The 21123-nt window shown below is 41.7% G+C and overlaps 2 protein-coding genes across 2 annotated transcripts; both read right to left on the reverse strand.

Annotated features, from left to right (window-relative positions):
- Nucleotides 1–1991: 1991 nt before the first annotated feature.
- Cst8 (cystatin 8) lies at nt 1992–9686 on the reverse strand. Its single transcript, XM_027955157.2, has 3 exons — nt 9456–9686; nt 3056–3169; nt 1992–2075 (listed from the first exon to the last, which is right to left on the reverse strand). The coding sequence occupies exons 1-3, from the start codon at nt 9684–9686 to the stop codon at nt 1992–1994; spliced, it is 429 nt and encodes a 142-aa protein (XP_027810958.2).
- A 4695-nt stretch (nt 9687–14381) lies between these two features.
- Nucleotides 14382–18596, reverse strand: LOC114106801 (cystatin-12-like). The gene is made up of 3 exons (XM_027953952.2): nt 18402–18596; nt 15454–15564; nt 14382–14462 (listed from the first exon to the last, which is right to left on the reverse strand). Exons 1-3 carry the CDS (start codon nt 18594–18596, stop codon nt 14382–14384), a joined length of 387 nt encoding a protein of 128 aa, XP_027809753.1.
- Between the last annotated feature and the right edge of the window lie 2527 nt (nt 18597–21123).

Genomic DNA, 21123 nt, shown 5'->3' on the forward strand with positions numbered 1-21123 from the left:
TTTAAGGAAATGCTTTTGGGTTTGTTATTGTTGGGGTTTTTTTTAAGGCCTCTCCAAATTGTTCTATTACAACCTTATTCTGTCTGGGGCAGAATAACATTACACTCTTTATTACATATTCATCACTCACTAGGCCAGAGAGGTAAAACCTGGTCATCCTTGTATGCATTTGAAATATACTTGGCCACCTGAAATAATAGTCAACATTATGTTTAAGTAGTCACACAAGGCTCTGGGTTCAATCCGTAGCACTGTGAAATAAAATACACACACTATTTTAGTTTTTTTTTTTAATTGTAGCAAATTACATACAATATAAATTTACCATCTTAACCATTTTAAGTGTACAATCTAGTAGTGTTAAGTACATTCACATTGTTATGCAACCCATCTTCAAAACTTTTCTCATCTTGCAAAACAAACTACTATTAGACAATTCCCCATTAGACACATCAATGTTTCGTGATTATTTTCTTCAAAGGAATTTTATCTCCTGCTAGTTTTCCTGTTGGCCCGCTTCCTTTTCGTCCTCCCTCTCGATCCCCACAGTCACATTTGAACAATGCAGCTCACCCTCTTCTCCCATCTCTTTGTGACCATTATTGACATCCACAGAAGAAATAAAATTCCCCCAAGTCACACAGATCCCCTGAGAACCTCTAGGAGAAGGCTACTGGTCCACTGGGCCTCAAGGATCCCCCCCACAAACTTCTCTACTCAAAACCATCAGACAAGAAGTAGCCTCAGGCCCAAGGAGGTACCTAGAAGAAATCTATTGAGTCAGCACTCTCTGGGTTCAGACCTCTGTAATAATTTTTGTCAATCAAAAGGAGTCTCCTTCTCCAATTTTCTATGGGGAATGGAAGCAGATCTCACTCTGTTCTTGCTCCTGAGTGGCAAACTTAACCCTAGTGGTGGACCATCAAGCCGTCTAAAGGTGAGTGACCACTCATGATGCCAGGAAAGAGCTCATCTTTCACCCCACACACAATATGAAACTAAAAAACAAAATGGCAAGCCAAGGGACATGCATAAGAAGGGTTTGATATAGAGGAGGAAACCCACAGAGGTGCAAGTCATGGGTGCTTGTGACCCTACAGGAAGAATTTCAAGAGAGTCACACATCGTAGCAGAAAGAAGTTTATTAGAGAAAAAAGGAAAAGGAAAAGGGACACTGTTAAGGGAGAAAGAGTAAGAATGGGCCCTCAGAGAGGAGAGAGACAGTCCCTCCACCACCAACATCCAGATTTATTGGAGGTCCCAGGGAAGTTTCCTTATAGTCACACTCAGGTGCCCCTCTTGACTTTTGACTGACAACAGGATTGCCTCAGACTCAAGTCTACACTGTGATGGTCTTACAAGTATCCAAGCAAAACCCACAGGCTAAATTTTTACCCTAATAATGACATGCCAAAAGCCAACTCTAGGTCACCTTGGCCCATATTAACAGATTCGAATTGGCCTGAGTCCTGGAATCTTCTTGTATATAAAGGCGATAAAATTTCCCCCTACAGGGAAGTTTGTAGGGGGACAACAGATAACAGGTTGTTTGGTTTAAAAGATAATATATTCTATTGACTGAAGCTAGAGCAATTATGCCCTTATGTAAATTTCTTTTGAAAAGAAAGCAACTGGGGGTCCAACACAATATACCCTCAACTTCATGTTGCTTTTTTAATTGATTCTTTTCTAGTTATATAAAACATTAGATACATTTTGACAAAATCATAAAAGCAAGGAATATAATTTGCTATAATTCAGTCCCCAGCCCTTCTCCCTCCCCATCCTTCTACTCCACTGATCTTTCTGCAACTTATTTATAGGTTTAAATTTTTTTAAATTAGTGTGTTGGGTTTACATTGTGCTAATGTTCTTATCATTATAACTTATGTTTATCTCCTGTAGTACTGATGACAATATTATCCTGCCATTGCTCCTTTATTACTGAGAGAAGGTACAGGCAGTGGTGGAATGGATGTTCCAAAATACCCTCAGTAATCTTCACATTGTTTTTTTAGCACAGTGAATTCTCCATTCCAGGGAAGTGCTGCTACCAAAAAGCTGCATATTTCTACCTAAAAAAAAAAAGACAGCAACAACAAAAATCAGTAACATGCCAAAATAAGAAGAAAAAAAAATTTGTCCTGTTGCTGGATGTCCGATTAGGAATACCCTAAAAGATGGGTCCCGCGGGAAACTGCAAAGCTGGAGGCTGCAGACTTCCACCATCAGCAGTTCCCCAGACAGATTTTTGGTCCATGCTGACCACAGGTAGACAATAAACACTAACACTAATAACATTTTGGTGGAAGATTAGATGAAAAGTTGACTATTTTTTATTCTCTTGAACACTTCCTACAATGTAAATGAAATAATTCTATATTATATATAAACTAATGTATGCTATTTTAATGATTAAATAATAATCATTAAAAAATTATAAATTTTATCTAATAACAACTCATTGGAAAAGATCAATTTAGAGGGGCTGGGGTTGTGGGATTCATGGAGAGCCACTACATGTGAGGCACTGGGTTCGATCCTCAACACAACTCAAAAATAAAATAAGGGTATTGTGTCCATCTACAACTAAAAACATTAATAAAAAAAAATCAAAGAACAATTTAGAAGATTCTAGAACCTAATATATCTTTTGTTCCAAAGAGCTCTCCTCTTCATTTCACACGTATATAATGGATAAATGATTAGATGGATGATGGGTGAATGGATGGAGAGATGGATAGACAGCAGCCAAGGACATCTTAGTCTATTAAGTTATATGATAGATGAGTGCATGGATGTCTTTCTTTAGAGTGGAATTGATGACCTCCTGTCTTTTAGGGGAGAGTCAAGGAGAAGACCATGTCCAGGGTCCTGCACCCTTTACCTTAAAAGTCACAGGGTTGGCCATCTGGGGATGAATACCAGGAGCTATTCAGACCTCCAAGAGAGAGTCTGGGTACCTCAAGTTTTTCTGATCACCTGGAGGCCTTGATAAACCCAGATGGGACTTGAAATCTCCAGGACTTTTGCAGATGATTGCTTTGACACCTACCTTTTTCAGGTCAGAGTCTTCCTGAATTACACAATCTTCTTCATTGTTTAAAGGCTTTTTGCAAGTGCTGCGGGCAATTTCAACTTCAATTAAGTATTCCATACGATCTGTGATCTGTCAATTAGCAATGATGTGATTTTATTCAAAATTTTTTTATTTTAATTTTTTTTCAAGTTTTAGCAGACACAAAAATTTCTGTAACTTTTTGCTCCTCCCAACCCTCCACACCACCACCACCCCCAAAACCTGTCTTTAGGGAAAGGACAATATCCACTGTTTGGATTAGTTTGCAAAATACACAGGAAAAGACTCCTTTTCCAATTTGGGGCCTCCTTGAAGAAAAGACCTTCTGATTTTATTTTTGGTCCCAAAGTTTTGTTAAGGGCAAGGGAAGAAGGGAATGAACTCCAGAACCATAAACTCTCCTGGGCCCTATGAGGAACAGCCCCCTCAGCCACATTGGGCCCCCCTCCCTTCCCCATACCCTCCTCAGATTCCTATGAAATCTTCCACCCAATGCTCCTTCCTCTATCTTAGCACATGGTCCTTAATGTGGAGCAACAGTTGGTTTATAATAAATCGTTATTTACTGATTCAATTAATAATTGTATAAGGTAAAGTCTGCTCTAGATGTACATTTAAATCTCCTTCTACCTGATTTTAAAATGTTAAGAGCAGGAGAGGAAGGGGTGTCTGGACCTTTCTCTACCAGACCTTTCCTTATTGCTGTCTCCAAGCCTCAATAAAGTTGGGTTCAATTTTATCTGAACCCCCAAAAAATGAGCAAAGGTGACTGTAGCCTGCCTTATAGAGTAAAATCTGATTAGACAACATCAACAACAAGCTAAGTTCTTCATATAAGTTAACGTTGCCATTGACAGGAATGCCTGTGGATACAGGTTGAGCATCCCTAACCAAAATCTGAAGTCCCTTTTAGAACCGACCTGACACCACAAGTGGAAAGTTCTACGTATCACCTCACATGATTTGTAGTAGTCAAAATTTAGGTGCACTAGAAATAGTGTATAAAGTTACCTTCAGCACTAAGAATTTTTTTAGAGTAATCATTAAAAAAGTTACCTTCAGGAGGTTATTTGTATAGGTTGTACATGGATTTCATATTTAGACTTAGATCCTATCCCCAAGATCTCTCAACTAAAACATACTTTAAAAAATCTGAAACACTAGGGGAGGGAGGGGTGAGAAGGAGACATGGGGGTAGGAAAGATGGTGGAATGATATGGACATCATTACCTAGGTACATGTATGACTGTACATATGGTGCAATGCTACATCATGTACAACCAGAGAAATGAAAAGTTGTGCTGCAATGGTGTACAATAAAACAAAATGCATTCTGCTGTCACATATACCTAATTAAAATAGATAAATTAATTTTTTTTTAAATTGAAACACTTCTGGTCCCAAGCATTTCATGTAAGACTTCTTCAACCTGTAACTATACTTGCTAACCTTCACCAAGTGCTGGCTTTGTGCCAGACACTGGTCTCGGAGATTTGCATACAATAACTCAATTAATCTTCAATCCTCTAGGGTGAGGATGTCACTTCCTTTTTATTTTCAGGTAAGGAAAACAGGTGCAGAGAGGCTGAGTATACATCTAACTAAGGGCTGATCCAGAATTCAAACCAAGCCACCACAGCTCGCATTGCTAGCCAAAGGGCTCCACTGCCTGTCCATCTCTACCAATCCAGAGAAGCCCAAGGGCATTCCCACATGCTGACTACAGGGAAATGTGAACCTAATGCCAGGAGGCTGGACCATCTAGTCACGTGAATATCCTCACCACATCCTCACAATCTTTTTCTAAAAATGAGCTAACCAGAGTGATCATTTTAAATTTCAAATTAGATCATACGAATCCTAAGAACTCCATGACCTCATGTTGTTGTTGTTTTTTTCCTGACTTTTCAGTGCACCTAAGATAAAGTGAAAATCTTAATCATGGCCTGCAAGACCCAGTGTGGTGTTGTCACCATCTACCTCTCTGGCCAGCCCCCCAGCAGCCTTATAGAAGCATTTAAAATGTATGACTGCTCTTCCTCACCCCTGCACCCGCAGATCCTCCCTGCTCCCCTTCTGTAGTGGATTCAGTGAGTGGTACTCCATGCCACATCCTGTTTCCAAATATGCTACCAGTTCCTATAGTTCTTGCCTGGAATTTCCTGCCACCAGACTTCAAGGGCTCCTGGAGAAGCTCTCAACAAATGATAGGTGTGAGTTGGTGCATAAATAACCCAGCTTCTTCACCTATAAATGGGTCCAACTCTGAGGTGGGTTCTGCATGTCTCCTGAATCATCCAGGGAGACCAAACCCAGTTGCTCATGGTGATCATACAGCCATCAACTCACCTTTGTATTGGCCACCTTCCCTACCCTGTCTGCCTTCCCCTCTAACAATCTGGTACTTGCTGGGATGACCACTTGCCCCCATCCAAATAAATAATCTTCCCTTGAATTCTAGCATTAGGCTGTGCTTCTGGGGAAACTCAGAATATAACACCTCCCACCAACCTCCTTCATCTGTTTGACTCTCACTCTGCCTTCAGGTCTTATCCCTTCCCTCTCCTACCAGTACCACCAACAGCCATTCTGCTTCTCAGGAATGACGAGGATCAGCTAGAGGGATTTAACACTTACTGAGACCTGGGTCTCTGACCCAGAGATCCTCCTCTTTTTTTTTTTTTTTTTTTTTTTATTGGTTGTTCAAAACATTACACAGCTCATGACATATCATCTTCCATACATTTGATTCAAGTGGGTTATGAACTCCCATTTTTTACCCCAAATACAAGTTGCAGAATCACATCGGTTACACATCCACATTTTTACATAATACCATATTAGTGACTGTTGTATTCTGCTACCTTTCCTATCCCCTACTATCCCCCCTCCCCTTCCCTCTCATCTTCCCTCTCTACCCCATCTGCTGTTGTTTAATTCTCTCCCTTGTTTTTTTTTTCCCCTTTCCCCTCACAAACTCTTATATGTAATTTTGTGTAACAATGAGGGTCTCCTTCCATTTCCATAGTTTCCCTTCTCTCTCCCTTTCTCTCCCCCCACTCGTCTCTGTTTAATGTTAATCTTTTCCTCATGCTCTTCTTCCCTGTTCTGATCTTAGTTGCTCTCTTTATATCAAAGAAGACATTTGGCATTTGTTTTTTAAGGATTGGCTAGCTTCACTTAGCATAATCTGCTCTAATGCCATCCATTTCCCTGCAAAATCCATGATTTTGTCATTTTTTAGTGCTGCGTAATACTCCATTGTGTATAAATGCCACAGTTTTTTAATCCATTCATCTATTGAAGGGCATCTGGGTTGATTCCAAAGTCTAGCTATTGTGAATTGTGCTGCCATGATCATTGATGTGGCAGTATCCCTATAGTATGCTCTTTTAAGGTCCTCAGGGAATAGACCGAGAAGGGCGATAGCTGGGTCAAATGGTGGTTCCATTCCCAGCTTTCCTAGGAATCTCCATACTGCTTTCCATATTGGCCGCACCAGTTTGCAGTTCCACCAGCAATGTACAAGTGTACCCTTTTCCCCACATCCTCGCCAGCACTTATTGTTGCTTGACTTCGTAATGGCTGCCAATCTTACTGGAGTGAGATGGTATCTTAGGGTGGTTTTGATTTGCATTTCTCTGACTGCTAGAGATGGTGAGCATTTTTTCATGTACTTATTGATAGATTGTATGTCCTCCTCTGAGAAGTGTCTGTTCAGGTCCTTCGCCCATTTGTTGATAGGGTTGTTTGTTATCTTGTTGTTTAATTTTTTGAGTTCTTTGTATATTCTGGATATTAGGGCTCTATCTGAAGTGTGAGGAGTAAAGATTTGTTCCCAGGATGTAGGTTCCCTATTTACCTCTCTTATTGTTTCTCTTGCTGAGAAAAAACTTTTTAGTTTGAGTAAGTCCCATTTGTTGATTCTAGTTATTAACTTTTGTGCTATGGGCGTCCTATTAAGGAATTTGGAGCCCGACCCCACAATGTGTAGATTGAAGCCAACTTTTTCTTCTATCAGGTGCAGAGTCTCTGATTTGATATCTAGGTCCTTGATCCATTTTGAATTTACTTTTGTGCATGGCGAGAGAAAGGGGTTCAGCTTCATTTTGTTGCATATGGATTTCCAGTTTTCCCAGCACCATTTGTTGAAGATGCTATCCTTTCTCCATTGCATGCTTTTAGAGCCTTTATCAAATATAAGAAAGTTGTAATTTTGTGGATTGGTCTCTGTGTCCTCTATTCTGTACCATTGATCCACCTGCCTGTTTTGGTACCAGTACCATGCTGTTTTTGTTACTATTGCTCTGTAGTACAGTTTGAAATCTGGTATCGCTATACCTCCCGATTCACACTTCCTGTTTAGAATTGCTTTTGCTATTCTGGGTCTTTTGTTTTTCCATATGAATTTCATGATAGCTTTATCTATTTCTACCAGAAATGCCGTTGGGATTTTGATTGGCATTGCGTTGAACCTGTAGAGAACTTTGGGTAATATCGCCATTTTGATGATGTTGGTTCTGCCTATCCATGAACAGGGTACATTTTTCCATCTTCTAAGATCTTCTTCTATCTCTCTCTTTAGGGTTCTGTAGTTTTCATTGTATAAATCTTTCACCTCTTTTGTTAGGTTGATTCCCAAGTATTTTATTTTTTTTTGAGGATATTGTGAATGGGGTGGTTTTCCTCATTTCCATTTCAGAAGTTTTGTTACTGATATACAGGAATGCCTTTGATTTATGCGTGTTGATTTTATATCCTGCCACTTTGCTGAATTCATTTATCAGTTCTAGTAGTTTCTTTGTAGACCCTTTTGGGTCTTCTAAGTATAGGATCATATCGTCCGCAAATAGTGATATTTTAAGTTCTTCTTTTCCTATTTTTATGCCTTTAATTTCTCTTGTCTGTCTAATTGCTCTGGCTAGTATTTCAAGGACTAAATTAAATAGAAGTGGTGAGAGAGGGCATCCCTGTCTTGTTCCAGATTTTAGCGGGAATGCCTTCAGTTTTTCTCCATTTAGAATGATGCTAGCCTGAGGCTTAGCATATATAGCTTTTACAATGTTGAGGTAAGTTCCTGTTATCCCCAGTTTTTCTAGTGTTTTGAACATAAAAGGATGCTGTACTTTGTCGAAGAGATCCTCCTCTTATTGGTGAGGGCATGGCCTGCACAGTAGGATATTTATAAGATCTTCGGGTAAAAACACTGTCTAAAGAAGACTTCCCCTGACACCCACATGCCTGTGTATCACACCAACAGAACAGAGACCACAATCCCAATTCCTCGCTTAGGGGTTTTCTTTTCAATTTGACTGCTGGCTCCCTAAAGACTGGGATTACTTTTATCTATCATGCCACCCCATCTACATTAGCTGGTGCAAAAGTGGCTTCTGAGAAAAGTGCTGAATTCACATGCTACTTCTTTGAGTTCCAAAGAAAGTGAACTGTGAAGGAAACTGGCAAAGTGACAAGACCAGGATCAATTCCTTTATCCCAAAAGACCACCCAGAATTTCCAAATCCATTCAGAGAGATTTTGGAGTGTACCTGATTGATAAAGGGTGCTTCATCACCAGCATCATGTTCTAGAAAAACAGTGCTGATGCTGTGTTTTCCCAAGGCATGAAACATAAATTCTTCCAATAGTGACCTTTCTGTTGGATGCCTTTATGACTGAGTCCTACAAGTTTCACGGTGTAATTTCAAGCAAGACCACCAACCACCTGACTGAGGTCGCTATTTACAGTCAGCTGCATTCCAACACTTACAGTCTTTCATTGGACAGAGCAGTGACCACCATGTTACAAACGCCAGGGAGCACCATACCTATTGGAATTCACATAAGCAATGCTTTCTGGAGTTGAACTACTCATAACCCTGTGAAGAAGGGCACATTTTTATAAGCAGAAAATCAATGTGACCCCAATATTTATCTGTAATAAATAAATGTTGGCTTAAAAAATCCAATAACATAGAAAAAGCACTTACTAGCTTATATATTCAACAGTGCCATGTACCTCACTTCAAGTCCATATTCCACATTAAGTGAACAAGTTCAAAAAGTTGCCTGTGGTAGTATTATTGCAAAATATTCATGGTTCTCCATTTATCTTCCAACCTTAGTAAACACATTAACATTTGATTTGAAGTTCTGGGGTCAAATGAATTAAGATATGCAAAGAACTTAGAACAAAATCCCAAACATATATAGATAGTGCTTTGTGTTGTTACTGTTTACTAAGTTAGTGTATATACTGTTGAACACTCACATATTTTAGATTTTGTACATCTCAACATTTTTCTCATATACCCACTCTCAGTCTGGTTTCAGCCTGTGCCACCATATGCAAATATACTATCTGGAAAAAGCATCTTACCTGCAGATAGGATTGCAGTATCCTGGTGACGATGAAGATATTGTTGTCCTCGCTCTCTTCATTGTATTCTCGCATGGCAAACCACAAGCACTGTCTCACGTTGGTATTTGAGTTACTGATAGATTTGAATTCCCTCAACACCTTTATCTGATTCTTGGCTTCATCAATACTGACCACAAGGGCCACATGAATGGTGAGAAGGAGCAGGAAAAGCCACAACTGTCTGTTCATGGTCCCTCAATCAAAAGGCACAAATGCGTCTTCTCTTTGTCCTCTCAGGGCTGGAGTTGTGAGTGGCCTGTATTAACCTAAATATCACATAGAGAAAGCTTCTCTAAAGATGGATTAAGCTTATTTGGGGGATAGTAGAGTCTTGGAATGGGAATGCTTGGGCCATGGTAAACTGTGGGTGTATTCAAGGAGGCTAAGACAAGGACAGGTTTTTAAAAACAAAATGAGAAGGACATAAGAAAATTTGAAACAAAACCTGAGCTACAAAAATCAATAACAAGTGACATCAGTCCAAGGTTAGACTGTCATGGGACACATGACCTTCCAGAAATATTTTCTTTATAAGGTTGTGGTGAGCTCTGTGAAAGATTGTGGTTCTGGCAGAGTCTTGTTGAATAGTTTTGTTACCAGGCATACAAACATGAGATCCCTTCCTTCGTAAACCTCCCCCAAGCTTTATGAATGTATGTATGTATGTATGTATGTATGCATGTGTTTTGGTTAATGTCTGGCAAAAGCAACTCTATTTTGATTCTGATAACTTTTATAGTTCAAGGATCTCACCAAAACAAGGGGTTTTCTGTCCTAATCAGTGAACCATTAGGGTCATCCTTAGAACTATCCCTTTCCTTGTGCAAGAAAACTCACGAATGGCACTAATGGCACCCCAGTCTCTGACACAAGTCTTTCCCTTCTCCTTCTATCTTAGGTGTGGTCTGTGTTTCCAAGGAGAAATTCCTCCAGATAGACGCTGATGTGTCTATACCTATCCCATGCCTGCCACCAGTTACCTATATCTCAGTGCTGTAGGACAGGACTATGAAATTGTTAGCCTAAGGTTTCCTGGCCCAGCCCTCTGACCCTCCAACCTGCTTCACCTGTGAGGCTCCTTCTTCGTCCTTGTGGAATTGGACTCTGGTGGACTGAGCCAGCCTGTAGTTCTTCTGAGTCTCCAGCACTCTCGGTGTGTGCCTGTGCCCTGGTCAAGGGGCTCTATGGGTCTGTCTTTGCTTTCTGAGCCCAGGCCCTGCATGAGAGCCACACTTTGTGATGCAATTCAGCATTTGTGACCTTGCCTTAGGGAGGGCACCCCTTACCTTCCCACCTGTGGCCTTCAGATCCAACCAGCAGTTAGAGGGATACGGACAGCAGGAAAGTACTTCCCACAAAGTAGAGAGCCCCTTGGGGGTCTTCTGCCCTCCTGTGCAATAATCCCAGCCTTCTAAATGCTTGGCCTCTGGACTCCATTTGTCTTGCACCTCACTTCCCTATCCTGCCAAAATTAGGGGTACATAGCTCACCCTGATGCTGAGGCCTAGGTCTTAAAGGGAGGAGGTAGGCAGCATCCTTCAAACTGCCAGAGATTCTGTTTTTCTGTGCCCAGTAAATCAGTGCCCAGCAAGGTTCCTGGAGAACAGAGGTGGGCCTTCATCCCAAGCTGCAAAGATTGATGCTCTTTTGACCATGAGGAAGGGCAACATATAGTAACCACATATAGGCATAAATCTGCCAGGCAGGTTGTAAAACATTACAGATTGTGAATACACCACATATTTAAATCTCCCTATCAATAGACCGGTTACTTCTCATTTTCAGTTGTGGGCAACAGTACTACGATGAAAACTTTATTATCTTTGAGAAATTACACAAAAATTGAGATGAGGAATTACTGCAAAAGCTTCATATACTTTCAAATTTATTATTTACTGACAAATTGCTAGTCACTAATAATGTATTAGTGATTTTTGTAATTTTGCTGCATACAAAAAGCACTAGGGGAATTGTAAGACCCCAGGTCACATCTCACCAATAAAATCAGAATCTCTGAGAAAGGTTTTAGGAAACCAGTAGTTTTTATTTATTTTTTATTTGTTCTAATTAGTTATACATGACAGTAGAATGCACTTTGATATATCGTAAATAAATGGAATATAACTGCTCATTTTTCTGGTTGTTCGTGATGGAGAATTACAACGATCATGTAATCATATAAGCATATGGGATAATATTATCCAATTTATTCTACCATCATTCCTACCTCCAGATTCCCTCTCCTCCTTTCACTCCCCTCTGTCTAATCCAAAGTACCTCTATTCTTCCATAGCCCACCCCATACCTCTTATTTTGAATTGTCATCCACATATCAGAGAAAACATTCGGCCTTTGGTTTTTTGGGATTGACTTATTTTGCTTAGCATGATATTCTCCAGCTCCATCCATTTACCGCCAAATGTCATAATTTCATTCTTTTTTAAGGCTGAGTAATATTCCATTGTGAATGGATAAAGAAAAATGTGGTTTACATACACAATGAAATCAGTAGTTTTTAAAGTTCCTAAAGAATTCCAACATACTTGAGAACCAGAGTACCACATCTGTGCTTCTTGAATATTAACGTGCACAGGAAGCACCTGGGAATCTTGTTAAAATGTGAATGCTGGATTGGTGATATAGTTCAGTTGGTACAGTGCTTGCCATGCATGCACAAGCCCTGGGTTCAATCCCCAGCACCACAAAAAAAGAAAAAGAGTGTGAGTGCTGATTCAGTTGGTCTGGGGCAGGGCACGACAGTCTGCATTTCTAATCAGTTCCTGGTTGATATGGATGATCTGGTTTTAGCATTATGATTTGAGCAGAGAGGTACTGAATTGTGACAATTCTTGTTTTTCCATATCTTTGCCTTCAGCCTAGTTATTCTTTCTCAAATGGATAGAAAAATAATTGTGTTGCATTGATTTTATTTGCACTATTTGTATTATTGTATGAGGATAACCATTTCCTCAGTAATTCTTCTCATAATTTCTCATGTTTTTACCCCATTTTTTCTAGTGTAATATTTGTCACTCTAAAAATAATTTCAAAAGCTTTGGAGGAATCTTAAAGTAATTTATATTTTTGTATGTGTGCAACAAGACTGTTCTTCAATGCATCTTCCATCTTCTGAATTTATTCAGACTGGATTTTTGTTTTTAATATTTTTTATAAGAGTATTTAAATTTTTGAGGTACCCAAATTTATCAAAAGCTTTTATCATTACTAGATTTTATGCTTTTTATTAAAAGGACTTCTTGACTTAAATTTTTTAACTGACTCATTTTATTTATATTTTTGTAATTTGTAAAATTACCATGCTTGTATTGTGTGTGCTGGCCTCTTCAATCCTATCTTTGACAGCTTTTCCACAACTAGCTAACCAAGCTCCTCCTGGAGAATTGGCCTGGCCTCTACTAGAAGTGTCTCCCCAGCCCCATGAACAGACTCCCCCCACCCAGGGAGTCTCAACACACATTCCATTTCCACAGAGACCTCCCCCATCTCAATTTCCCCTAGTTACTCTTGTTTTCATTCATTCATGCTATTCATTACTTTCATATCATTTATCATAGCCTGCAGTTACTTATTGGTGAATTTATATATTTTCTGTCTTTCCTCACAAGAAATCAAATGGGCTTTGGAAGGACAGGGAATCCTTTATAAGCACAAATAACTCAAACAGATCGGCAAGCTGTCTTTATTAAGTGTTGGTGGAACGGCACATGGCACATTTGCAGGGTAGAAAACGGCAACTGGTTACAAGTGGGGTCTACTTTTTATAGGTCTTAATGAGAGGTAATAATAGCAGAACATTTAGTGTGACTTAACCATTAGAGACTGCAGACCTGGGGTTGGCCAGTCAGGAAACTAGTTGTGTGGGTGGAAATCTAACTCAGGAAAACAGCTCTAAAAGCTCAAAACTCACTGTTATAGGGACAAAAATCTAAAGCCCAGAGACTATTTGCTTAACTTCTCTCTCCAGGGACCCATTTTCCTTGGGGAAAGGATGAAAGCCCATAGCCCAGGGCCTAAAGTTGGCCTTCCCCTCCTCCCTTCCCAGGTCACACTCTCCAGAGATTCTTCTGAAAATTCTGTCCTATGACAATTCATGGGAATGGATCATTCAGGAAGAGGCGGGCTGTCTGCCAAATTGAAATCCTGAGACCTAGGGCAAAAGAGGGAAGACGACCACCCAGCCATTCCATTCTGAGGCAGGGAAAATAGGTGATGCTGACAATTGTGGAAGTTAGAATGGGCCCCAGAGGGTGAACACAGGCATTGAAGAGCAAGTGCGGACTTGGAGGCTAAAAGCCACTGTCTGTCAAGCCCTGGAGAAGATGTTCTTGTTAGTCAGGCAATCTGTGATATCTATGAGGGCAGAACCTCTTGTGAGTCTCAGTTACCCTCCCCCATTTTCTTGGCCTGGGTCTGGCAGAAATGCTGCCCACTGTAAGCCTGATCACTGAGATGGAAGCAGAAGGGATGCAAGTTGCTGCTACCTGAAAATTTTTTCTGCATATTTTCTGAGTACATGGATGGGGGCATGGAGAATGAATAAATGAATGAATGAATGAAGTGATGGAAGAATAAATGAATGGAACCATAAAATGAAGGATGCACTACTTCACAGAACTTACCAGTCTGCACCTGAAGTCAAGGTAGTAATAATAACAATAATAAATTCTCCATTGTTTGTCACTGACAGTGACATCCATAGCAAAGAAATAATACGACAAGGTACAAAACAGCTCAAGGACCCAGAAGGTGCTGTGAGAGATACTTTTAATTGTGCTGGTGCTGTGCAGACCCAGGACGAAAGGCTGTCAAACTCCAGAGAAAGAGAGGACTTCTGCTGTGGATAGCCAAGGATCCCTTCCCTGTCTATGTCTGCAAACAGGTGCTGTTCAGGATGTTGAACTTGGTCATCCATGCTAGGGAAAATACAATAAAAGTACAGCGCACCTGAAAAAAAAATTGCGTTGCATACATTGTAAAACATAATGTAATGCATTGATATCATTTAACATGTAGTAAGTAGGGGACTCAATATGCATCAAAAACAAAAGAAAAAGAGAACATAAAAGCAAAAACATTCACCTGGAGCAGAGCTCATAAAGCTCAAGGATTCACCAGCATAATGGGCAGAAATTACTGAATTCCCCAACCTGAATGCTAGGGCTCACTAGAGGGCATCTGCCTAGAAGCCATCACCCTGAGGCATCCAGTCCACTCAGAGCCTCCCCAATACACATAAATGACAGATGATCTGTCCCCATGCTCTGACAGAGCCAGCAGACAGCCTGAAAGATGGTCCTGCTGGCCACCATCAAACAGAGTAGCAGCACAAACCTACCCCAGAGGCTGCCTGCAAGGATGCTGGTTGGAGGGGGAGACCCCCCCCCATTGATGGCATGCCTATGATAGACAATCATCCTGAAGCTCCCACATCCCATGGATCACATGTCAGTCATAGGATGGCCACATCAGAACTCAAGCCCACCAGGAATAGTCCTTACAACCCAGTTACAAGAAGGAAAGGTGGGTGAATAGATAACTAAACAGTCCTCCAGTCCCCAGACATGAGCAAAAGAAGAGTGAGGACCACAGGGAGAACATCATCTGCCTGAACCTCAGGGGTTTCTGAAAGATACAGGGCTGGGACCCCAGGAAGGGCTCCATCTCATGACAAAGGCCACATGGATGTCTGCAGGTTGCCTGTGGTCAGCCAGCAAAGCTGTGAGCAGAGGGCTGCTCCCAGGGATGGGAAACAGGCTCTGTCTGTTTAAAATGCCCCCTTTCCAGCCAGTGTTGGAGCCCTGAGAGCTGGTGGGAGAGGGGTCAGGAGCCCTCATACTGTCCCTGGACTACCCCAACAACTTTCCTTAGGGTTCCACCCAAAGGCCTTCTTGATATTACTTTGCATTCCCCGGGGATTCACAATGCTTTCTCAAACCTTTTTCTCTCCTGCGCCTTTTTGTAACGGGCAATTGTCAATGTCTTCATCATGTTTTTTGCAAATCGTACGACCCATCTCCACGTCTATTAAATATGTCCAATTAAATAGCTGTCAAGAAGAAATTGCAGAAACTATTATGAAATACCTTGTTGTAATGAGTAAACAAAGAGAAAAAATAGAAAAAGGAACAAAAGATGTGAATATTCATATGCTTGTCAATAAAGATATACATATCATTACAATATCTTTTTTATTTCAATTTTTCTTCTTAATTCTCCATTTCCCTTCAAAAAGATGTCCATTAAGCTGAAAGTATGGCTCAGTGGTAGAGCATATGCTTAGCATACACAAGGCATTGGGTTTTGCTTCCAGCACCAAAAAAAAAAAAATGCCCATTAAATAATAAATACACCTAAAGAAGATATGAGAGTCCTCTGTCAGCACTCTTCCCCTGGCTTCTCATGGACAGGGTGATGAATATGCAGGGTGTAAAATGTTGCGCAATCAAATCTTATAGAGCAAGGACCCTTCTTCACATGCTACAACCATAACGGACAAAATGACTACTCTCAAATTTGTGCCTAAGCAGCATCAGCCAGACACAGAGAAGGAATGCTGAATGACTAATTTTACATAGAGCAGCAGAGGAAGGAAAGGGGGTTACTGGGGAATGAAACTGACCAAATGATACTGTTATATTGTGTGCATGTATGAATATGTAACAACAACTCCCAGTGCCGTGTATAATTACAATACACCAGTAAAAAGGGAAAAAATCATAATTATGGGTGATGATGGGGAGCTGGGAAGTTGACTTTCAGGTGGGTACTAAATGCACAGAAACATACATTTGTGGAAGTAGATATTAACTGCCCCATGCTGTTCTAAATATTTATTGTGGTCTTAGAAAAAGTTATTTAAAGTTATTTTCGTTTCCATAACTAGTGGTCCATGATAATTCAGGAAGCACCCAAACAGGAAGGAAAAGCAAAACTAATCAGGAAATCCTCCCAGGGTGGAGCATGCATTTCACTCAACTGACCTTGAAATTGCTTCTTAGAAAGGTGATGACTCAGGAACTTAAGAATAGGGGCAGGTGACAACGATACACACTCATGCCTGACACACGCACACTCAGGCCCAACACATTAGGGTCAGCACTTACTGGGGACAATTCCCAATGCCCTCTCTGTGAATTAAGCAGGAGTTTGTTTGCCTTTGGAACCTCCCTGCCACTCGCATTTCCCTGCTGCCCCTACTAGCCATTTTCAACTTGCACAAATTTGCATGTAACAAGCACTCACTCTAATGGTCCAATATGAAAAATGCTAACTTGGTTCTGCAATGAGAGATAATTTCCAAGTCTTCCTCTGTGAATTAAGTGGGCACCTGCCTTTGGAACATCCTTGCCAGTTGTGTTTCAACACAGACTCCCACTTTCTTGTACCCTACACACCCCAATCATATACTTACACACTCATTTCTCACATCAACAACACCTCATGCACATGTGCCAATCATACCAATTACACTCTCACATGTATCCATGCCTGACACATGTTACCAACACTCATACATGCTGCCTCATCCATGCCCCTCCCTTATTGCACTGCCCCCACAAACTGAGTTCTGGGGTTCTACAGCTAGGCAGCAGCAGTAGAGGCAGTGAAGAGGTTGGTGCTGAAGGCTCCTGTGGTCCCCAGGGCTGAGGGCTGAGATCACCCAAGGATGAGGCATCCCAGGCAACAAGAAAAGCCGAGGAAAGTGTGTTCCTGGGCAAGTGGGAGGGTCCACAGACTTAAAGCTGCAAGAGTATGCTGCAGGTATGGAACCCTCCTCATCAGTCCCTGACGATGTGCCACTACCTCAGGGCTCTTTATGTGGGGACAATGCTCTGAGCATGGGTACTGTTACTACTGGACATTGTCACTATTGTATTCAAAGAAAGCAATAAGGGACAAAAACAGATCTTGGTGGGAAAACTTACCATCAGCAAATGCTGATGCCACCTAAATGTCAGGGCCAATCTGTCCCCTAAAACCTACCACCTTTATGACCATTCCACAGGGGTTGTCTTAGGACTCTTCAATGTGCTGTAACCTACCCAGATCTCTCCATCTCCCTCCCCCCATCTTCTTGCTTGGGCTTTCAATTGGTAAAGTCCCATCCCTTGTGTTTAAGACAAACTTGTAGACAAACCCTGATCCCCCTGCACACTTGCATCTCAGCATTCCTTCCCAGAGACACAGGTCCATGGAATATCAGGCATCCTCCTGAATACATCTGGTTCATCCTCACCCAGGAATATCCCTGAGACTGTGAGCACTTCTATTGCCCTATCCTCCACATGACTATCCCTGCCCATAGAAGAGGGGTCTTCCCTGACCACCCATCCAAATAGCTACCACCTTCCAACCTTCCTGACCTCCCATAACCCTGTATCATTACACTGACCCATTCTGCCCTATTTCCCACTATCTCACTCATAGATTTGGGGGCTATATTTCCCCTGTCTTTACCCAACATAGCAGTCCCAAGAAGATAGGTTGTTGTCTGTCTTCGTCTCTGTTACCGACTTCCCAACTGACTTCTTGCATGAATATTATCTCATTCAAGTCACCAATTACCTAGCATAGTGCATTTCAGCCTTGCTGAGCAATGGGACAGTGCTCATCCAATCAGTCCTCCTGAGCTCAGTTTCAGACATTAATACATTTCTTTCTGTCTGTCTTCCTTCCTTCTGCCCTTCTTTTCAGGGGCCACACATACACATACACACACATACACATGTTGGAGCTCCTTAGTTATATCTTATTATTTATTTTTTTAAACACTTACCAAATTAAAAAATCAGTTGCTCTTTTCTCAGACCTAGGATTCCCACCCCACCCCGCTCCTGGTTTCAGAGAAAAAGTGGGCACTACAGGGGAAACTTGGCCACTCACCTCACGCTGGCTTCTTCGGACCCGCAGAAATTTGTAGGCAAACTTATCTTCCAGGGCTTCATTAAACCAAAATATAGCATACTCCAAAGAAAGAGCAAAATACTCTTTGGTCTTGTCAATGTCTACAAATCTGTTACTGCAGAGGTGGGCTCCCAGCACCACAAGCCCCACAAACAGGAGCACCTTCCACAACATGGCTGCCAGCGTCAGTACTAGGGGCACGGTGCAGGGGGTGGTGGCAGCTACACTTAGTGACTCCCTTGCCAACTCTAATCCCACATAGACCTGCCCACCAGAGATCCTGTGCTGCTGACTGCCTCCCTTTGTCCAGTGTTTCTGTCCAGTGCTTCATCTCCACTCCCCCACCTTGCTTCTCCCATCATCTCTAAGCAGAAAGAAGGCAGAGCAAGAGGTCATATTTTCTGCTCCATGGTGACATAAGCCCTAAAACAACCTGTGGGCATGCACATAACATATACCTTGCCTGCACAACTCCTTCAGCCATAGCCCAGCCCTGATAAGACTTGAATGGGGTCTGGAGCCCACCTAGTCTATCCTCACAGCCCTGCATCCCAGGATTGGCAGAGCCATGGAACTCTCAGGAGTAAAGGTGGATCCTGAGTATGAGTGAGTTGAGGTAAGCACCAGATTTGTCGATGACCAAGACTACAGTCCATGCCCTCAGGGAGCCTCAGAAGGGTACAAAGCAGGAAGCCAGCAACAGGGCTAGGAGAATCATTTCCTCCACAATTTCAGGTGCCTGCTGGTCACCTCGCCACCTCCCTTTCCTTACCTGAGGTCTGGCCATGTTTTTGCTTAGCAAAGGCAGTGGGCTGTAAGATTCCCAGTGCAAAAGGGAAGCCAAGTTCAATGTAGTAGCTCTGCAAGGATGTACATGGATAACCAGCCATGGGCCTGAGAAGGAGGCAGAAACTGGGGAAGGGGCAACTCTGTTGAGTATAGACTGACAAGCATCCTCACCCAGCTCTGCCTCTTTGCGGTCCCATGGCCTTCATGTGTCACACTGTATCAGGCTCTTCTCAAAGGAACTGACCCATGCCCTTCCTTCCTCCTGGGAAGACTTCTGAGAGGAAACAATGAAACAGGCTGGGAAGATAAGAAGGCTGTCAATAAGAGTAGGGATGCTGAGCAATGAAACAATTTTCCCTGCCTTGTGGTATCAGGACACCTGAACTTTGATAATCCTTACAAGGGCCCCAGCTTTGGAAACATATTGTAAGAACAGGACTGGAGCTGACACAGGAAGAGATGGGAGTGTGGATAGAATGATGGCCACAATCATGAACAACTTCCTACACTTATGGGTGGGAGGAAATGATCTTCCAAGATGGCCTGACACATCAATGGATGACTAACAGCATGGGGGCCTGAGGAATGCAGTGGGACCCTGCTTAGCCAAACATGCTTCAAAGCATGTGTGAACCCCCTTGCTTCCTCCCACCCAAGATGCTGCAACTTTCCAATTCTTATTTATCTTCACCATCCCTTTTTCTGAGGTCTGCCTGATCTGTAAGAGGCCCCTTCTTCATTGCAGGAGTAGGTTATGGTGGTCTTCTCCAACTCTAGATCTCTCTTGCCAAGAGTTAATCATTTTATTAGACCTTCTGAAGAACTGACTTGGAATCCTTGATCCTTTCTATCCACCTTTGTTTCCTCTTTCATGCATTCTTATTATAATCCCTTCCTTCTGTTTTTCTCCAGGTTTAACTGGGAATTCTTTGGTTCTTGCAATGGAAACCTACGTCATTGATGGCTTCCTTGTCCACCCTCCAGCATGTGCATTTCCAGACCTATTACGTGTCCCTCAAAGCCCAATATCAACAAGCATCCACACGTTTGTTACTTCAGAAGGTTTTAATATGTATAGCATGGAGATTGCTTCTCTAGCCCTTGTACTACATAGAGATGTGCAGTTAAAGTCATCAAATATTTCTCTCCTTAATGTCTACCTAATTTTTAATGTGGCCAGAGAGTGTTCTTTGAAATTCATCAAGATGTGGTTTAAGAACCGGAAGATATTCAGTTTTGATAAACTTCTACAGGTTCATACTCTGCAGTTGTTGGGTGAATGGTCTGTGTAATACAAAATCAAATATAGGCCAAACTTATTGCTATATTGTGTGCATGTATGACTATGTAACAACAAATCTCACTACTATGTGTAATTATAATGCAATAATAAATAAATAAATTGGTTTTCTAAGTTGTCCCAAAATATGAAATCAAATTTGCTTAATGGATTCTTAAATTTTTTTATGTCTCTTCTGATTTTTTTACTCGTCAATCTGTTGATGACTGAGAAAGGTGCTTGAAACCCTCTCACCAGGATCCTGGATTTAATGGTTTTATTTCCTATCCCTGCCAGGAAGCCTGACATGTCCCCAAGGACAGACGACTGTCAGTGTTGATACCCTCCTCTACTTCTGAGCATAGGACTGGCCTCCCTGCAGAAGAGCCACCCACTGTGAGCCTGATGCCTGAGATGGAAGCACAGGGAACACAGATGGCTGCTCACTGGCAAATTTTTTTTTAACATTCCTTTTTAATAGATGGGTGAGGAACATGGATAAATTGGAGAATGAATGAATGTGTGGGTACACAAACCAACCAGTGGGGCCCCAGCCTGAATTGCTTCACATGAACTGAGAAGTTTGATTTACTCAACACTCGGCACCTGCAGCCAAGGTAATGTAATAATTAC

The sequence above is a fragment of the Marmota flaviventris genome, chromosome 2, assembly GCF_047511675.1.
Source record: "Marmota flaviventris isolate mMarFla1 chromosome 2, mMarFla1.hap1, whole genome shotgun sequence".
In the NCBI taxonomy this organism is placed as follows: Eukaryota; Metazoa; Chordata; class Mammalia; order Rodentia; family Sciuridae; genus Marmota; species Marmota flaviventris.

Excerpts from the sequence above, each read along its gene's own strand:
- Cst8 (XM_027955157.2), bottom strand. The coding sequence starts at position 9,686 with ATGAACAGACAGTTGTGGCTTTTCCTGCTCCTTCTCACCATTCATGTG. Across the intron at positions 3,170-9,455 it reads TACTGCAATCCTATCTGCAG|ATCACAGATCGTATGGAATA; the intron begins GTAAGATGCTTT and ends GCTAATTGACAG. Across the intron at positions 2,076-3,055 it reads AAGACTCTGACCTGAAAAAG|GTAGAAATATGCAGCTTTTT; the intron begins GTAGGTGTCAAA and ends TTTTTTTTTTAG.
- LOC114106801 (XM_027953952.2), bottom strand. The coding sequence starts at position 18,596 with ATGTTGTGGAAGGTGCTCCTGTTTGTGGGGCTTGTGGTGCTGGGAGCC. Across the intron at positions 15,565-18,401 it reads TCCGAAGAAGCCAGCGTGAG|CTATTTAATTGGACATATTT; the intron begins GTGAGTGGCCAA and ends TCTTCTTGACAG. Across the intron at positions 14,463-15,453 it reads AAGGCGCAGGAGAGAAAAAG|GTGCGCTGTACTTTTATTGT; the intron begins GTTTGAGAAAGC and ends TTTTTTTTTCAG.